This window comes from Armigeres subalbatus, chromosome 3 (assembly GCF_024139115.2).
Source record: "Armigeres subalbatus isolate Guangzhou_Male chromosome 3, GZ_Asu_2, whole genome shotgun sequence".
In the NCBI taxonomy this organism is placed as follows: Eukaryota; Metazoa; Arthropoda; class Insecta; order Diptera; family Culicidae; genus Armigeres; species Armigeres subalbatus.
In genome coordinates this window covers 146,939,818-146,958,459 of record NC_085141.1, presented here as the reverse complement: position 1 = coordinate 146,958,459, position 18,642 = coordinate 146,939,818, and the positions used below count along the sequence as shown (strand labels likewise).

Sequence of the window (18,642 nt, the reverse complement as noted above, 5' to 3'; positions counted from 1 at the left end):
CCATTTTTCATTTCCAACAGTGAGATGCGAGAAGAGTCAAGTGAGAAATGAGACGAGTCATATCTCATTTCTAATTTTCGACATCTTACAATGAAAAGTGAGAATGAGAAGTAATAAGTGCGAAATGAGAAGTGAGTCGTCTCACATCCTATTTTTGACAGCGAAAAGTGATTAGTAAAAAGAAGAAATGAACTATAAGAAGTAAGTAAGTGGAAGTAAAAAACGAAACGTTTCTTTCTCTATGGTGATGAATAAGAAGCAGGTAATGAGAAGACAGAAGTGAGAAAAGGGAAGAGAGCAGTTAGAAATGGGAAGAGATAAATGAGAAATGAGACGTCTCAATTCTAACTACTTCCTCCTAATGTACCACTTCTCACTTCGCACTTCTCACTTTTAATAGTGGAAAGTTTTACGTTTCATTTCACATTTCAATAATAGGCCACACTACATTGGGCAACCGTTATTTATGACCGTAAATATGACGGCCAAATGACGTTTTCGGTCGTATCATTTGCTCGGCCAAACGACTTATTCGGCCAACTGATTAGTTCGGTAGAACGACATTTTCGGCCGTACCTCTGGCGTTTCTGAACCGGCCAGATGACATTTTCGGCTGATCGAAATGACATATTCGGCCGAATGACTTAAGAAGGCCATACGGCCCTTACTTTTGAACATGCATTTGAATTGAATTCGATAACGAATATTCTGATCATTCTCTTTAGTACACATTTTTACTGCGGTTTTAAATTGGTTCATTTTTTTTTCTGAAAATAACAATCAAAAGTTGAACCTAATTTCACCCCAAGCTTCAAATACCAACCTAATTGGGTTTAAAGTTGGGTTTACATTTATTTTTAATTTTGGATTTGTAATTGTTTCTATAAGAATTAACATCTGCACATGAGTGTCCAGGGCAGTCTATCGAAACCGGATGCTCTGGAATGTCCGGGATGTACAATTCCATATTGCAAAATAATTCTTATATTTGCATTTTATTTGTTTTTGATTTCAGATTACAAGATATCGTTATGCTCTCTCATTCACACGAGCAGAGGATGCTCTTTTACGCAGATTTTTGCCGAGAAATCATTTTGCGGGAAAGAAAAAAAGGCCTGATGAGAGATAATTGTTTTTTTTTTCTCACTGTCAGTGCCGCGAAAAGTTCGATTTGCTCGTTTTCTCACTTATTTCATCCTTTTCGTGTATATACCAATGTAAACAAGAGAAGCTCTTATGGAACAAATAACCTATCCCCAAAAAGCAAACGATACGGTGGTGTGGCTAGAGTGAGGAACTGGAAATTGTCGCGAAAAATGAGTGAGGCGTAAGAATGTTGAAACGAAAAAAGAGTTTCATCAAGTAGGCACGATTTTCGTTTATCTTTCAGCGGTAAGATCCGCGGCTAAAAAACAAGACCATGCTGAGGGTGGCTGGGTTAGATTCCCGGTGCCGGTCTAGACAATTTTCGGTTTGGAAATTGTCTCGACTTTCCTGGGCATAAAAGTATCATCGTGTTAGCCTCATGATATACGAATGCAGAAATGGTAACTTGGCTTAGAAACCTCGCAATTAATAACTGTGGAAGTGCTTAACGATCACAGCTGCGAGGCGGCAATGTCCCAGTGGGGGATGTTATGCCAATGAAGAAGAAGAAGAAGAAGTTCAGGCTTGTTCCAGAGAAAAAAGTAGCGGGTGAAAGATGTTTCTCCCCACAGAGTTAGAAAGAAAGTTTCTCCTTCTGGCCGATAATCGTTTTCATCTCACCAAAACCTATCAGATTTTTGATGACTTGTTTTAATTTGAAATTGGACTTGCATTGGAATTTGAATCAGTATTAGATTTTTTTTTTAAATAATTGGAGATAGGTTTCCAAATGAGAAGGTCCAGTGCAAAGGAATATAAGTGACAAAATCTTAGTTTCGAGAATAATGGATGCAAAGTTTTTACAATATTTTTTCGTTTCGTACAATTTGTATGAAATTAAAAAAAAACAGATTATCTGTGAATTTTCACATTTATTACAAACATCTATATTGCCGCAAAGCTCTAAAACCACAGCATTTTTGGCTATAGTCAACTCATATTGGACAAAAATGTCAGTTTTACGACTCTTGAATACGACTTTATATTTGATTATCGGTTTGGGATTTAGTTCGAATTTGAAACTTGTCTTCAGGTTCGAATTTATTTTCGAATTTTTACCCATTTTTGAGCCGTAATTTTCAAATTGCACTATATTCGTTTTTAATCGGCTTGCAATTTTAATTTGGTTTGGATTTGGGATTTGATTTTGTTTTATATTTTGTTATTTCGGTTTCTCACTGAACAAATAAAATGATATTTAATGTATATATCACAAGGAACCATGGCTCCGTAAAGTGTTATATAAACCTGAGCCTGATCTTTTTTGTTATTTTGGATTTTCATTTAAAATTCAAACTTCAATGTGAGTTTGAATCCAAATATGCGTTTGTATTTGTTCTAGACTTTCAAACATTGCATTTTTCTGTATTTTGATTTTTATTTGATTTATAACATCATTGTTAAGATTTGATCGTGTTTCGAATCCGGATTTGAATTAGAATACAAAATTGTAATTAGGCTCAGCCATTTTGATTCAATGCCTGTTCCATTATTTTTTTTAATTGAATTTGGAGCTGAACTTTAATTTTGAGTTTGAATACTTAGAATATTATTTAAAAAAATAAATACAGGTTTTTTTGAACCATGTTAGAGTTTTGGTTAGTTCTCGATTATGATTTTTGCTTGGATTCGTTGGATTAGTTGGAGATTTTTTATTGATTTGAGAGTTGACATGAATTTCGAATAGAAATCGAACTAGAGCTCACTATGGATATCAATTTCGGCTTGGATCAAAACCTGCAATTGGATTTAGATTAGTATACATATTTCCAAAAATGTTCATTTTATATAAAACACTTATTTTAAATTTGAATTTGCTTTAGTGGAGCGTAATCGAGTGGCTTTTAATGCAGATCAATAGGAAATGGACCAACATACTCGAATTAGAATAACAAATTCATTTTAAGAATGAACCAGTAAGAACATTGAAGAAGGTGAAACTGATCTGCGTTGATTGAGTTTTTTGTGACAAAAAAGCTTATTAAACAATGTGGTTCTTGACGTCATTATAAAACTATAATTTTCTTATTTTATGTGAGGCATTTTTATTTTAGTAAATGTTTATTTATTGTCAAACTACTCTACGATACTTGAGTTGTGTTTCTCCACGACCGCGAGGGAAAGGTCAATAAGCTCGAAATGTCAATGAAATTGGCTTCCGGTGTACTGCCTTTCCCATTTCGCCTTGATGTTTAGAACGCCGAACACGATGCTCAGAAATTATTCACGAATTCTTGATACGCTATCAGTCCATGAAATTTGCGTTCGATGATAGTCGCATTCAACACTGACTGAAGAAACTAAGCATTTGACTTCGTCATACAACACAATGCTGAATAATCTCGCGTTTAAAGACAGTAATTTGGATTATGGAATTATCAACAGCAATTTGAAGGAAAAAAATCGCAATTGCACAATCTTACATAATGAACACGTGTTACCGCAGACCCATCGTTGGCAGACTCGTTCAATGTCCGTTCCATCAAATTTACTATTTGTTTATTGCTGATAAGAAATGGAGCGAGCATTAATGTGAGCGAAACAACACACAATCCTCTCGAAGGAAAGTGAAATAAGCGCGCAGCCCTGGACCTCCCGAACCGATGACACGATACGATGTTTATCGTCCTGACATTACATACCTTGCCAACAGGGCTGCAAACAAGGCGCAATTGCCATTCTGTACCAGACTTACCTTCTTTTTTCGATCATCGCAAGCGCGCAGGAAAAGGATCTGATCACCGTGTGACGATCTGACATCCCGAGCCGTTCGTTTCGGTCGATCAGATAAGAGACGTTTATGCATATGTAGGACGATTGGGATTGGGAAGGCTCGACGCGCCAATTGCCCCTAACGTATGATTTATGCTAGTTGCGGTCGAAATGCTCCCCGGTTAATTACATTAAGCCGTTTGCTTTCTTCCGCATACGCACCGCACGCCGCGGACCGCGGGCATTTAATCAGAAATCACACGAAACCTCCATTATCCTGACTCGGGGAGAAACCACGGGAGAAAGTTTCGAGCCTTCTGCAGGCGAAGACGACAACGACGCGACGGCCGTTCGTTTGGCCTCCGGTCATCATCACACATCACCTGCTTCCGCGCCTGCCTGGCTGTTATTATTGTTTTGCGGCGTAAACGCAAGAACGCGACTCAAATTGTAATTATTAACCATCCGAGTGTAATCCCTCTTATCTGACTTTTTTTTCTTGTTCTTCTTTTATTCATTCGAGAAAGTTAATTTGCTTAAAATGAACCCCGCTGCCTGCCTGCCTGCGTCCGCTCGTTATGTGCCGTGTTGTTGCGTTGTCTGATCCGGCGATAGTATTGGGAAGATTCGTGACACGGTGCCATGATTTACGACGACGCTTGAGGTAGGTACGCAACCGTTGGGGACTGATTTTTTTTCACGAAACCACGACACGGAAGCCCAGATTTAATCGGGGTGGTACCTATCGATGGATGGAGGAGGTTCTCCCGTTCGGCCGGTCGGTTCTACAGCCAGCGCGGTGGGAAGGAGAAGCTTCCAATCCGATCCGGCGAAGCGCCGAGCCCTTTATTGCCGGGTGCTTCTGCCTTCCAACAAAGCAAGTGCGCGCTTTCAAGCTTTTCATTTTAATTAATTCATTAACATCATAGCGTTTTCACATCATCGTGCCGTCGTCGCACAATGGGAATACAGCGGGTCGTCATTATAGTTTTCGTATTTGTGATTCCTAATCTTGATAGCATATCTAGTGAAGCTTTATGGTTTGTTAGGGTTATATATTCTCAAAATCTAAATAAGATCGAAAACATTTTTTACTCTATTAGGTACATATTTTTTATTATGCTACGAAATTAAAATTCATAAACATCTTTTCGACTAACAAAAGTTCCAATCGGTGCAATAGAACCAAAAGGGCAAAAAACGCAAATTAACGAAGTTGGTCACTTTTCTCTTGTAAAACGTCCCACAGTGCGACGTCGTGAGCGAAAACTGTTGCTTTCAGCCATACAAACTTAGTGTTCATATGGTAAGCAATAGCAAGTGCGGCTACCAAGCTAGAGACTAGCTGATGGGTATGAAAATTCATAACAAAGCACCACCATAGTGGGTCCATCGGGCGAAGATGTGGTGATGAAGAGGCGAGCGAGCGATGAAGACGGCGGCGGCGGCGGAGGCATATGTTTTAAGTACAACGAAGGTCACCCAATAGTGGTTTGGTTGGGCTGTGCAGCGGCATAAGGTGGCGGTTGGGCCACCCCATGTGGTCGCGAGACAGAGGAAAAACGAGCGTCAGACATTTAGATGGTAACCCCTCATCAAGCAGCAAGCCAGCCAACGCAGAACAAGCGATGAATCTTGCGAGATAATTATTGAAATTGGATTAACCGAACGCGACGCGATGCGTCGTGGAGGCGCTGTGCGTGCGGTGCGCGCAGGTGAAGCTTATTGAAAGGGGGTGAGCGCATCTAACTGGGCACTGCTAGACTTGAGATTGAGTTGGGGTTTGTGAGTTTGTTGGTACCAATAGGGGAGAACGGACCAGACTTCTCATGGGGCAATATGGCTTAACACATATAATTCATTTTCAAATCGAATCATTAATTCTAAAACGCTGCCGTTATTTTTTTATACCAAAGTGATCATTTTTCAAACACTATGACTGATAATGACTTTCATTTAAATCAAGTTTTTTTTGCGAGTAGAAGTTCAATAATTCAATTATTGTAAATTAGAATGACATTATTTTTGGTTAAGAATTGGAGTTAAACTCATGGAAGCTGCTTCTGGGCATTTTGCACCATCATCTTCCATGCATTTGATCGTAGCTATTAATAAGTTTCATATTTGCATATACAAGAATCGTTACTGATAATTATGTTATGGTCGTTATGATGCAAAACAGATTCTCAGATACTTAATCTTTTTTGTTATTGTTGTTTCCCGTAGTAATAGTAGAAATGTGGAATTACTTTCGATTCGGCAATCACTAAGAATGTTCTTTTGCGTCGACCGGCTTTGAAATCTGCGTTGGCTAAAGCTCAACTTCGCAATTTGAAAGGATCCAGATCAGTGAGACTCAGAACATATGACCAAAATTGCAATCCGCTCTCCACCCGAGTAGATGAAAATAGCTCAATAATATTAAATGTGATAGCAAAATGAGATATGGACATAAAAGACAAAAGATCAGACGACAATATCAATATTTTGCAGTACATACCATGAGGAGATTGTAGTTATGCTATTTGTAAGAAGTGATCAATACAGTCGCCTCTCTACATCTCGATATTGAAGGGACCATCGAGATAGGGAGAGATCGAGGAATGGTAGGAAAATTGAAATGGGTACTAGATCCAAAAAAGCTCGTTGCTATGAAAAACGACAACAAAACAAATGTCATTTCTTATTGTTGATGTGTTTGTTATTGTCCAAAGATGGTCTAGTAGCCATAAAATTTGAACATATCGACATAAGGAGAGTTAATCCTGAACAAAATATGATCAGAACCCATTGAGATAGGGGGATATCGAGATAGGGAGGTTATCGAGATGTAGAAAGCCATAATGTATGTAGATTGAAGGGACCGAGGAAACCATCGACATAGGGAGAGATATCGAGATATAGAACATCGAGATGTAGAGAGTCGACTGTATAATGTTCCATTAGCTTATTCTTGACAGCAAAATAAAATTTTCTTGAAGAATAAGAAATTTTTCATAACATTTTAGGAAATTGACAAATATGAAGTTTTCCTAAATAATAAGAAAATTCAATTTTCCACAAAACGTTGGATTATTGAAACCTCAATAAACCATCAGGCGTACCACAAGTCAGCAACCTAGGACCCTTACTGTTCTTCTTATTTCGCGATCCACTTTGCTTTAAAATTGCTCGCATGTTCAGTTAATATTTGAATTTGGCTCGGTCATCTGATGGGGAAGAGTCGCCGAAAGTCTTCAAGCCGAATTCCTTTAGACCGAACAGGACGTTTGGCCGAAACAATGTTTAGGCCGAAAGCTTTTTGGTCGAAAATGTATTTTGGCTGAAAGCGACATTAGGCCAAACTGGTCGTTTGGCTGAACTGGTCATTTGACCGAAAACCCAACAGCAAATATAGTAGATTAACAATATAGCCTACTTCGAGAATCCCCATATATTAGGCAATGGACAGCACAATCACACCATCTTGCGCCACAAAAGTCAACTAACGTCTTAAAACGATAGCCAAGGGGTGTAATGATTGGAAAAATTACAGTAATATAACATTTTCTACCAATTTGAATTACAGTTTTCAAAATTTTATTTTCAAACTCAGATATCAAAATGGAATCATGTGATGATTTCTAACACATTATTTAGAAACGTCATACTGCTTATTGCATCATACGATTGAACACCCCTCGATATGTTTTCTCACTACATTGCACATTGGGCCACGTCGTAAAATTAGGAGGAAAAAATTATTTTCATCATAATAATAATATTTTAGGATCAAAGTGTCTTCAGCAAAGTCAAAGCTTATTATTTAAGCTTTATTTTGAAGTTTTTTGCAATAGGGTGGCCCCACTACATTTTGAGATAAAATTTTTAACTTCTATATTTCTAATTTTAGCATTGTACGATGTTCTAGAAAGTTGTTCCTTATTCAATTTTGAGGCACTTTGCTGAAGAAACCATTTTTGTACATCGTTCATATCATTTGTTATGATACTTTCAAATAATAATGTTAGGGTTACCCAAACGCCAAAAAAATCTTTATTTAGATTGTTATTTTATAGTTTTAGTTTTATCGAAATTACGTCTTCTACAAAGTTTTAGAGCATAAAAAATGCACGTTTTGGTTACATAACCAAGTAAATTCATTGGTGGATTGCAGAGATATTATGTTTTCTTGAAAAAATCCGTTGTTTTCAAATGCTTGTATTTTTGAATGGGGGAAAAAGGATCCATTTTCCTGGGTTAGAGAGGAAGGGCTAAGTTCCTCTGCATATTTTTGGTATTGGGGAATTTGAGAATTTGTGGTTTTCCATCATTTGAAAAATGGATTTATGTACGAAACCAAAATCATCAGTTCTAGAAGTGTTATAAAACCGAAAATTCCGCCCAATTCGTCAAAAACAAAATGTTTATAGTAATCATAGCTTCCTTATATATTTCCAGCGCATCTTCACTCAATATACCGATTGGTAGAATAACATGTTCAATAATATCAACGCTTATAAACGTGACAACTTCACTGTACAGACCGTAATCGTAGATTGTTTACATCACTTGTTCAATCGATTTTACTTTAAAATCGTTAGGGTGGTATGGAAAATAAGGTTTTTCGAGCGCAGTTTTTTTATTTTACTTTTATCTACTATAAGGGTGGTTCAAAAGTTCGATTTTTCTCCACACCGATCACTCAATTCTGTCCCATGTTCTTAGTGTCCTCCACGAATTTGAGCGAAATTGGATAACAACTGATTTAGCACGAGCTGTTTCAAGTTTGCATGGGAATTAGTATGGGGAAGTGGATTTTTCATCCTACTGATTATGGCGCTTCCCCATACAGCGAAAAAGGTTTTAATCCAGCTTGCCAATCTTTGGTTATGGTTATTGAACTTCTTCTTTTGTCAGTGCTATCTTTCGCGCCAAGAGCAGCAATGTTGCCTGTGAAGTAGTTTCGCGATAAGCTCCAAAGAACTACAACATAAATTAAAATCGATTACTAAATATTCGAACGATTATCCAAGTGATAATTCTTTAGGGCTCCTTTTGGCTATGTTCATTCTGTTTTCGCCATCGCCTAATTGGAAAGTGCCATAATCAGTATGATGAAAAGTTCACTTTGCCCATACTAATTCCCAAGCAAATTTAAACGGCTCGTGCTAAATCAATTCGCGGAGGACACTCAGAACATGGGACAGAATTGAGTGATCGGTGTGGAGAAAAATCGAACTTTTGAACCACCCTAATAATAGATAAAAGTAAAATAAAAAAACTACGCTCGAAAAACCTTATTTTCCATACCACCCTAACGATTTTAAAGTAAAATCGATTGAACAAGTGATGTAAACAATCTACGATTACGGTCTGTACAGTGAAGTTGTCACGTTTATAAGCGTTGATATTATTGAACATGTTATTCTACCAATCGGTATATTGAGTGAAGATGCGCTGGAAATATATAAGGAAGTTATGGTTACTATAAACATTTTGTTTTTGACGAATTGGGCGGAATTTTCGGTTTTATAACACTTCTAGAACTGATGATTTTGATTTTCTCGTACATAAAGCCATTTTTTCAAATGATGGAAAAACCTCAAATTCCCTCAAATTCCCCAATACCAAAATATGCAGAACAATCCTTAGCCCTTCTTCTGCTTAACCTAGGGAGAAATGTATTACCCTTTTCCCCTATTCCAAAATACAAACATGTGAAAATTAGCGGATTTTTTCAAGAAAAACAGTAATATCTCTGCAATCCACCAATGTATTCACTTGGTTGTGTAACTAAAACGTAAATTGTATTTTATGCTCTAAAACTTTGTAAAAGACATAATTTCTATAAAAATTAAAAGTTACAATCAAAATATAGATTTTTTAGGGTCACCCTAACATAATTATTTAAAATTATCATAACAAATGATACAAACGACGTACAAAAATGGTTTCTTCAGCAAAGTGCCTCAAAATTAAATAAGGAACAACTTTCTAGAACATCGTACAATGCTAAAATTAGAAATATAGAAGTTAAAAATTTTATCTCAAAATGTAGTGGGGCCACCCTATTGCAACAAACTTCAAAATAAAGCTTAAATAATAAGCTTTGACTTTGCTGAAGACACTTTGGTCCTAAAAAATTATCATTATGGTGAAAATATTTTTTTCCTCCTAATTCCACGACGTGGCCCACTGTGCATTGCTTGCCTTTTGTGACACCGCGGCGCTACTGTGTTGTCTTTCGAAATCAGCCAGAGTGGACTATATTGGTAATAGAGTATATTTGCCAACAGGTCAATTGGCGGAACATTACGTTTGCCAAAAACGATCTTACGGCCAAAAATGTTGTTTTGCCAAACAGGTCTTACGTCTCTTATTTGTCACAACGTGCGACATTTTTTGGCTGTATGACGAGTTCGACTGGATGACATTTTCTGCTGTATGACACGTTCGAACAGACGACATTTTCGGGTAAATGGCCATATTTGCCAAACGAACATTTCGGCCAAACGACATTTTCGGTCAAATGGCCTGTTCGACTGAATAACATTTTCAACCGTATGCCCCTTTGGCCAAATGCCATTATAGTCCAAATGCCCCTTTCTTGGATTAAATCAAGCAATACCGTCTTAGTATATTTCAAAAAATCTTAAAAAATATCTCTGCAAAATATATGTTGATCCTCGTTAACCAAAACGATACTTTTACTGAAATCTCAGAGAAAAATTAAGTTTGTTTTGGTTTGCCCACTAATAAAATAAGCAAAATTATAAATTAATTTGGAAAGCATCGATTTCATAATTTTTGGAAAACGGCTTAAAGCATAGATTCCCAAAGTTGGGAGGTCGCTAGCCCCTTCCATAATATTTACACAGGTAGTTTTAGTAATAGATAGAGAGGCACTCAGAGTCCACAAAGATATCGAGGCCAGTTACGCCAAACGACGCGTTTGCATAAGAAATAAACAGTAAAGGCATGGTTGTTTGTAAATTTTAGCGGATTGAACAGAAAAACTTATGGGTGAGTGGAAATAATCACAAATTGTTGATTTTTTTTGTGAAAATTAAAGGATTTTTCTTAATGTTGCGTTACAACTCAATATAATGAATAAGTAAAATTGAATTGTATTGAAAATATTCACTAAGCTTTTGATTTTGACTAAATGCGGTCAAGATTACTATTTCACTAGCAGTATATAACAACACTTCCTTAAAACAGCCATCTCACAATTAATTTCAGTTTCTGAACGCCGAATTACTGAGTAAGCTCATATGTTTATGAACAACATCTGGTCAAATAATATTGCTATTTATTATAAAGAAAGTAAAAAAGAGGCGATTCCTTAACCTCAATCTACCTGTCCAACGAATTCAAAACTGCAAAAGTTTTGCGCGTAAATGCACGGAATAAGTAGATTTTGATTAACTTTATTGAATCTGGTAATTTTCCATTTTTGTATTGTTGAACAGGTAAAAAGTGAGGTTACGAGACGCCACTGGAAATTTCCTTAAGATAGATCAATATATATGATGCATAGGTTACCATATTTTTCTCGAGATCTATCTATATAATGTTTGTGGAACGAACAAAAAAGTCTTTTTTTTTAGCTAACCACATTAGACATTAGAGGAGACTGCGGGTCATCTTTTGTTGTTGATACACAATTTTGGAATGCTGTCAAAAATCTTTGTTTTTTATATATGGAGAGGGGGGGGGGGGTGGAATTGATTTCTCTCCAAAAACTTGCTTAGCTAAAAGCAGAATAGTGCTCTCTGATTTTTCCATCCAAAATACGCAGATTTTCCAAGATGCTATGGACATTAGAGTGGGGCGCAGTTGTATGGAAAATCGCAAACTTCGTCCGATCAAGTGAGATCAAGTTTTTTCTGAATCGTTTTGGGACCCCAATCAACTGTGCAAAATATGGGCTCGGTTGGTTGCGAACTCGCATGCCGCATCGCGTTTTAAATTTACATGGAGATTAGTATGGGAAAACTTACTTTTTCACATTTTCGCTATTATTGGCTTCAATTTATCATCAATCACGTGGCTCATTACGTTGGCATATAGTCTGGAAGATGCAGAAAGACTTTGCCGAAGAAGGTACGTAGCTGGAAGGTCTACAAAAAATGTTATTACGTTTCGAAAATTGATTGTTCAAACCATATGCAAGAAATCAATGTTTCTGCCAGCACTACCGGACGACCTATGGTTATCGAAGGGCAAAACCCATCTTCCTTCTTGTCCGTTTTTTTTTCTTTGTAAAATGATTCAGGATAGCTCCCATGAGCTCTAAAACCCTAGACAATCAATTATTTTGAAATAACACTCAGTTAAATTATTGGTCTACGTAGTTCGGCAGTGCTGGCAGAATAAACGATTGTTTGCATATGGTTTGAACAACCAATCTTCGAAACGTTATAACTTTTCTCGTGGACGTTACAGCAACGTGCCTTCTTCAGCAAAGTTTTTCGGCATCCTTTGGGTTATACTTTAACGTAAAGCGCCACTTGGTTTACGATGAACTGAAACCTCTAGTAGTAGAAATGTAAAAATATACGTTCTCCCATACTAATTTCCATACAAACTTCAAACGCGATGCGGAAAGCGAGGAAGCAACCAATCAGTCCTAAATTCTGCACAGTTGTTCATGACCCAGAATGGCTTCGAAAAATCATTGATTTGAAAAAATGATCATTTAATTTTCGCCAAATATCTGTATGGGTGACTAATGAGGGATCAAGTGTCCCCATATTCATGCAGTACAAATCATTTAGCATATATGTATGACTTGGTGCTGTCAAAAAATGAAAGCATTGCGAAGCAAGCCACGCTGGTCACTAAAAATCTTTAGTAGTCAAAACTACTTTGGTTCTCGGTAAATCAGGGGGGACAAAGTCTTCCAAGAGAACAAGTCTTCCCACGTTGTTCCCTTACTATCCGCTTGTCTTTGGTAAGCTGGCAGTAATTTAATCTGTGGGGATAATACACAGACGATTCAAATAATCAACAAAAATGCAAATGTTGCAAATATGTTGTCGTATGCAGTTTATATTAGGATCAGGAAAAAGCCCATGGTGTTTTTTATTTATTTTCCCAAATGCATTCCTATTTGTATGTCTCCAAAGTTTGTAATTCAAGCTACACATGCAACCAGTCCATAAATATAAACCATAAAACATTTTTGTCTTATCATTGCCTTTAAAACAAAACATGAAGTGTATTTCGATTTCAAATATGGTTTTTCATCATGTAGCAATTGAGCCATATTTAGAATACTTTTTACTGCTTAATATGGCCAACAAGCGTAATTGAGATCATCTGTCCAAAGTGTGGGATTTCAGTAATACTCATTTTATTACGAGCTAATGAAAAAGATTTTTTTTAAGCTTTTTATTGTAATCAGCACAGGTTAACTTCAGTAGCTACCAAGCAAACCGATGCGATCTGGAAATGGGCAATATATTGGAATGAATGCACTGTTATTGATAGATATAGTTCATAGATATAGTTAATTGTCTGATGAAATTTTGATATACAAAAATCAACATTAGAAAAAGTGCATCATTACGATTAGAAAACTTCGAAAGGCTTACATTTATAAACTGATTGTAAGGACTTGAAAATATGTATGACAAAATGATGAACGTAAATTTATTAAGAATATTGAAATACAAATGGACCTTTCCAGTCAGATTTTTCAGTTCTTTTCAGTGAAAGCAGTATTTGCATTCAAGGCCAACCAAGGCCAAACCAAAACCCATATTTTAACCGTTTCTCCAGTTTTTAGGATTATAAACATGAAATCCAAAAACTCATGTAGGGGAAACTGGGCTAAAGAATTGTTGAAAATGTCAGGCCGGAATGAATTCGCTGCATTTTTTTTTAAATTTGTTGGCCTTCTCGTACACCAAAGTGTAACAAAACGGCCATAAGTTCACTCCAAAAACAAATTTCTGATAGGCCCAACTTTGAAAATATTTTGAGGCGTTGAAAAATATACAAATATGGGTTCTTTGGGAAAGTGGACATTAAATTAAGAAGTAAAATACTGATTCGGTAAATTAATTCCATCTATTTTTTTAATTATAAATACTTGAGTGCGAGTGAGTGTGAATAAAAAGTTCATTATCAAATTTTCAAAATTTGCCTAGCCCAAATATAAACAGTTCTAATCATAAGTTTGATGAAATAACTCGTAAAGTAATGGTTTGGTTTAATTGGCTCGATGGTTTAAGAATGCAATAGTTATCAATACATATTAGTATTTTTCCGAAGTCAAGAAACATGAGGTTTATTTTCAAGTGCGAATTGCTTGTTATGGGTTGTACTACTTGCTTAATTAAGAATCGAATTGAAATGAATTTGACCGGTTTTTTTTAATAATCTGACGGGAATTAGAACGTAAATGAAAATAGATGCTCGGGTTCAAATTGCTCATAAATTTACTGAATAATGAGTTATCAAAGTGGTGTTTCTGACATGATGATCGCCAATGCTTGCGTAAACATAATTATTTTTTACTACCTCGAATCAAAAACAGAGTGCCAGAAACAGTTCCCTTTTATTTCGAAACCCTACAAACAAAGATTCCTAATGCCTGTCAAGGCTACTCTCGGACCCATATTTCCATATCAAACCGGTTTCTGCCCGGCAGGGAACGGGACAGCCAGAAAAGATGATCGGCAAATCCTATAGGATTGCCGAAAGGTGGTCGTCCTTCGAGAACAAGACGAAAGCAAAATATGCAAGGATCTTACGATATCTTGCGAAGCTTATCCCTACGCGCAAACTGCCCGTTAGGATTGAACCGACGTGTATGCAAATTGAGAATAGAGCATCGTTGGGGACCGAGGTTCCTCTTCACACTTCTCCCTCTGGAGTAGAGCGGCTCGAAAACTACACAAAATCGACAAAACTTACCTTGGAATCGTGCATCTGCGTCTCGCTGATGGACATCGGCGTCGGCGGCGTGGACGGCGCACTGTAGTGCAGCGTCGGCTTCTGGTCCTCCGGGTGCCGTAGATCGTTTTCCGAGTTGTTGTTGTTATTGGCCGCTATCCGCTGCTGCTCGTCCAGTGCCTGTTTGTGCACCACGGCTGCGTAGTCGATCCGGTCGATATTTTGCTGCTGTCGCAAATCGCTGATGTACGGTTTATACTCGTGGACGGCGATGGCCGATCGCAGGTCGGTCGAGTTGCCGGCCGTGAGGGCATTCAGCTGACCAAGCATTCCACGCTCGTTCATCGACCGCAGCTGGTCGATCGAACGGTGGATGTGACTGTAGTCTCCGGTCGGTATTTCAGCCATCAGCGGCGAGTTGTGGTAGTCCAACCCGCCGCCGGGCCGGTACTCGATCGTTCGACCCTCCAGGGTGCCGGCCGAGGGATGATGGGGGTGGTGGTGATGTTGTAGGGAGAGAATTTTGGAGCCGTTTCCGGGGACGGGTTGCGAAGAAAAAAGATCAATGTTGCCGGATTGATGCGACTCAACGGTCACAGAACTGTACAGCAAGGCACAACTCCTGGTATCACGAACCACATTAAACCACCTCACCTATCGCGTCGCACATAGATCACACGCGCTTACTGTTTACTTCCGGTCTTATCACTTTGAAGTTTTTGAATTTTTGTTTATTTTTCTTTAACTCGCTAAACCGTGCAAATCGTTTTTCCAGCACTTTTTTCACTCACACCATGCAGAATTTCTTTCACGTTTTCCCTTCAGATGTCTGAATTTTCTCAGTTGTTTTGGGTTCTCTTCTCTCGGTGGCAATAGACAGTGTGGAAAAAGGGGGCAAAAACTGCTTTCGCAAAAAAAAAACCTTTGCCGCCGCAAGCTCTCACGTACGAAGAATTTTACGACAACGGTCCCACAGCGGAGGACGCGGTCGATGATGCGGGGGTGTAGCGCAGGACGCCCGTTTTATGTGGTATATAGCGAAAAAATAATTCGCATAACAACAGAGACCGATGACTCAAAAAACGAACCCAAAAAAGCGAAACGCTGCTGCACACGCGGGTGCGGGCGAACGGCTCTCGGCTCCTCTTCACCGCACCGTACACTTGGGCGCTCTATGTTCTATTCCGGGTTTTTACGAAACCCAACGAAGCGCATGAAATCTTCCAATAGCTCAAACTTCACTGCAATATCATTCACATGTCCCGAAGAACCGTTCAAAAATACCGGCGCGCGCGTTTTTCAATTAGCGCGAAATTGTCATTGATTCTATTCGATTGAATACACTTGTCACCTCTTGTATCACACACAAGTCAACAATTCCGAGAACACTCGATTTTTTTTCCAATGCCGTCAATGACGACGATTGATGCAACTGAAACCCGAAAAAAAATCTCAAATAAAAAATCTCTCCAAATAGAACCTCGAGTGATTGGAGGGATCGCGGCGCGAAAAACTCTAACCGAACTCTTGCCGTCGCACCGTGCAGGGTAGGCTCGCTTCAGCTCAACACGCTGCTGCTCTACGCAAAGGGGCCCGAAAATGTGTGTTAATCAGCGCAAGGCAAAAACTCGACTGGTTTTAGAAAAAGTTTTTGGTCCTCAAACTTTTTAGCATTATAATCTTCCCCGTTCGGTTTGGTGTGTGCTGTGCTGCGTGCTGCTTCTACTACGGTTTGCCTGTCTGCCTGCCTGTCCTCGTCTCGCTCACGCTCGCTCTCTCATCTCCATCCACCAGCCCATCCAGCGCTACAACACAGTCGGTCGGTATACACAAAACACACTCAGGCGCGCGTCATTTTTGTGTACATACATTTTTATTTCTAAAAACTCGTGTACATATGCATAGCGAGTTGAGTTGAGTAGCAGCGGCAGTGCAGAGACGGCAGCGCCAGCAACAACAGAACTCGGTGCGGTGCGGAGTGAGTGCACGAGCGAGTGTGCGAATGGTAGCTTGTGGAGATATGTGTGTGTGTGTGTGTGTGTGTGTGTGTTTGTGGCTGAGAAAAAAAAGAGGTGAGAGGGAGAGAGTACAGAAAAAAAAGTGATCATACACACATCACTCAATCTAACCACCAGCGTCGAGCAGCACATCGACCGGCCAAACGACGACCGTCTGGCCATAGAGCCTACATGTGCCGAAGAGGAGTCATAGCCGTATGTCTGTGACGGCGTCCATAAATAACGTGATATGTTTGGAACGCGAAAAACCTTCCGAGGAAGCTTAGAATTTGAATGGGTTTTAAATCTTATTCAAAACTGAAAAAAATTAAATTACGTTTTTGATGTTTGTTTCGTACTTTCAAGCGATACTGCTGAGGATAATAAATTAGGGTTGACCAAAATACCTGCATAATGTTAATCGAACTTTTGTTTGTATATGACCTGGATAGAATACTGGTCCGGAGAACTATTGCTAATGTTCAAAAGAACTAGTTTTCGTGATCTGGTAGGATCATCCTGGTAGTCCGGTGAGCTTACTTTGCTATTCTAGTAGTTTTATCCTGATAACTTATTGGATTTAGCCAAATTCAGGGCTGTCACAACAGTCGCGAAAATCGCGAATTTATGTTCACTTTCTTGAAAATTGCAATTTTAGAATTTTCAGAAATTGATTGATTAATTCAAGAAACTAATGTTTTTTATATAAGTGTATGAGGAGTGAGCAATACTTTGGGATCCAAACATATTAGATCTTAATAATATTTTAGATATCGTATGATTGTTGGTGTGAATATATCACACGATATTTGATAGATCGTCTGTTGACCTGACAAATTGATCATATTGCAATTAGGGATTTTTTCATTCCCGCTATTTAGTGGCAACTCGTTTAATGGGACATGTACCATAAGGTAACGAGCCACAAACAAGCTATCAAACAACTCGCCTCATAACTTGAAAAGAAAAGATTTAGTTTCTTGTGGACTTGGATATTGGTGCAGAATGGGGCACGTGACCCATCAAATTGAATATTTTTTATTAAATTCAAATATATGTATCAAATATATGTCTATGAATTATGAATCTGATTTTTCAATTTTATAAATTCCTGGATTATTTTCCGAAGAAGTTCTTGCAAGAATTGCCGGAGGAATTTCTGGAAATATTTATAAATTTCGACTAAAATTCCGATAGGAATAGCTTCGGGAATTTCGTAAAGAATTCTTTCAAAAATTCCTTACAGCTGTCATTCGAAAATATTTTCAAAAATTTCTCCAAAAATGTTTTCAGCAGTCCTCCAGAAATTCTTCTTAAAAACCTTCGGAATCCCCCCAGAAAATTCATCTAGACATAATTTAGAAATCTTTTTCAACAATTCCTTTTTAAAATGCTGCGGAACCTCCTTCAGAATTTCATTTGAATTGTCTCATCTAGGTATTTCTTTAGATAACCTTACGGAATTCTATCGGATTTTCCTTCAGGAGTTTCATGAGATATTCCTTCCTTTTCAGTGGAAAATTTCTTGGGATATTTTTTTTTTTGCAAATTCCTTCTAAAATTTCACTGAAAAGCCCGCCATATATTGATCAATTTTTAAAAATTACGCAGACCTTATAGTCATTTATATCTGCCTCTGAATCTATTTATGTGAGAGTTCTTCAAGCTTTGTTGGGTAGGATTTTAGGATCCGTCTGGAGAATCAGTTCAAAAACATCGAGTTCTTACACCCAAAAAACAAATCTGCCAATTATTGTATAAGATCTGGGCATATACAATTCTGTAAGCTTTTTATACAAATATTGCATTAAAATAATACAAATCTGTATTATTTTAATACAATATTTGTATGAAAAGCTTACAGAAATGTATATGCCCAATTATTATACAGTTTCTATAA

General features: G+C 37.9%; 1 protein-coding gene across 3 annotated transcripts in view; it reads right to left on the bottom strand.

The window, feature by feature from the left end:
• The window catches only part of LOC134223930 (zinc finger protein squeeze-like), a 99,216-nt gene extending 82,836 nt beyond the window's left edge, over positions 1–16,380 (bottom strand). For 2 of the 3 annotated variants that reach the window (XM_062703155.1, XM_062703157.1), the window contains exon 1: positions 14,767–16,380. In XM_062703155.1, coding sequence (XP_062559139.1) covers positions 14,767–15,153 — 387 coding nt within the window. In that variant the 5' untranslated portion in view covers positions 15,154–16,380. The remainder of the gene's footprint in view (positions 1–14,766) is intronic. The other variant, XM_062703156.1, reaches the window with a different exon arrangement.
• Between the last annotated feature and the right edge of the window lie 2,262 nt (positions 16,381–18,642).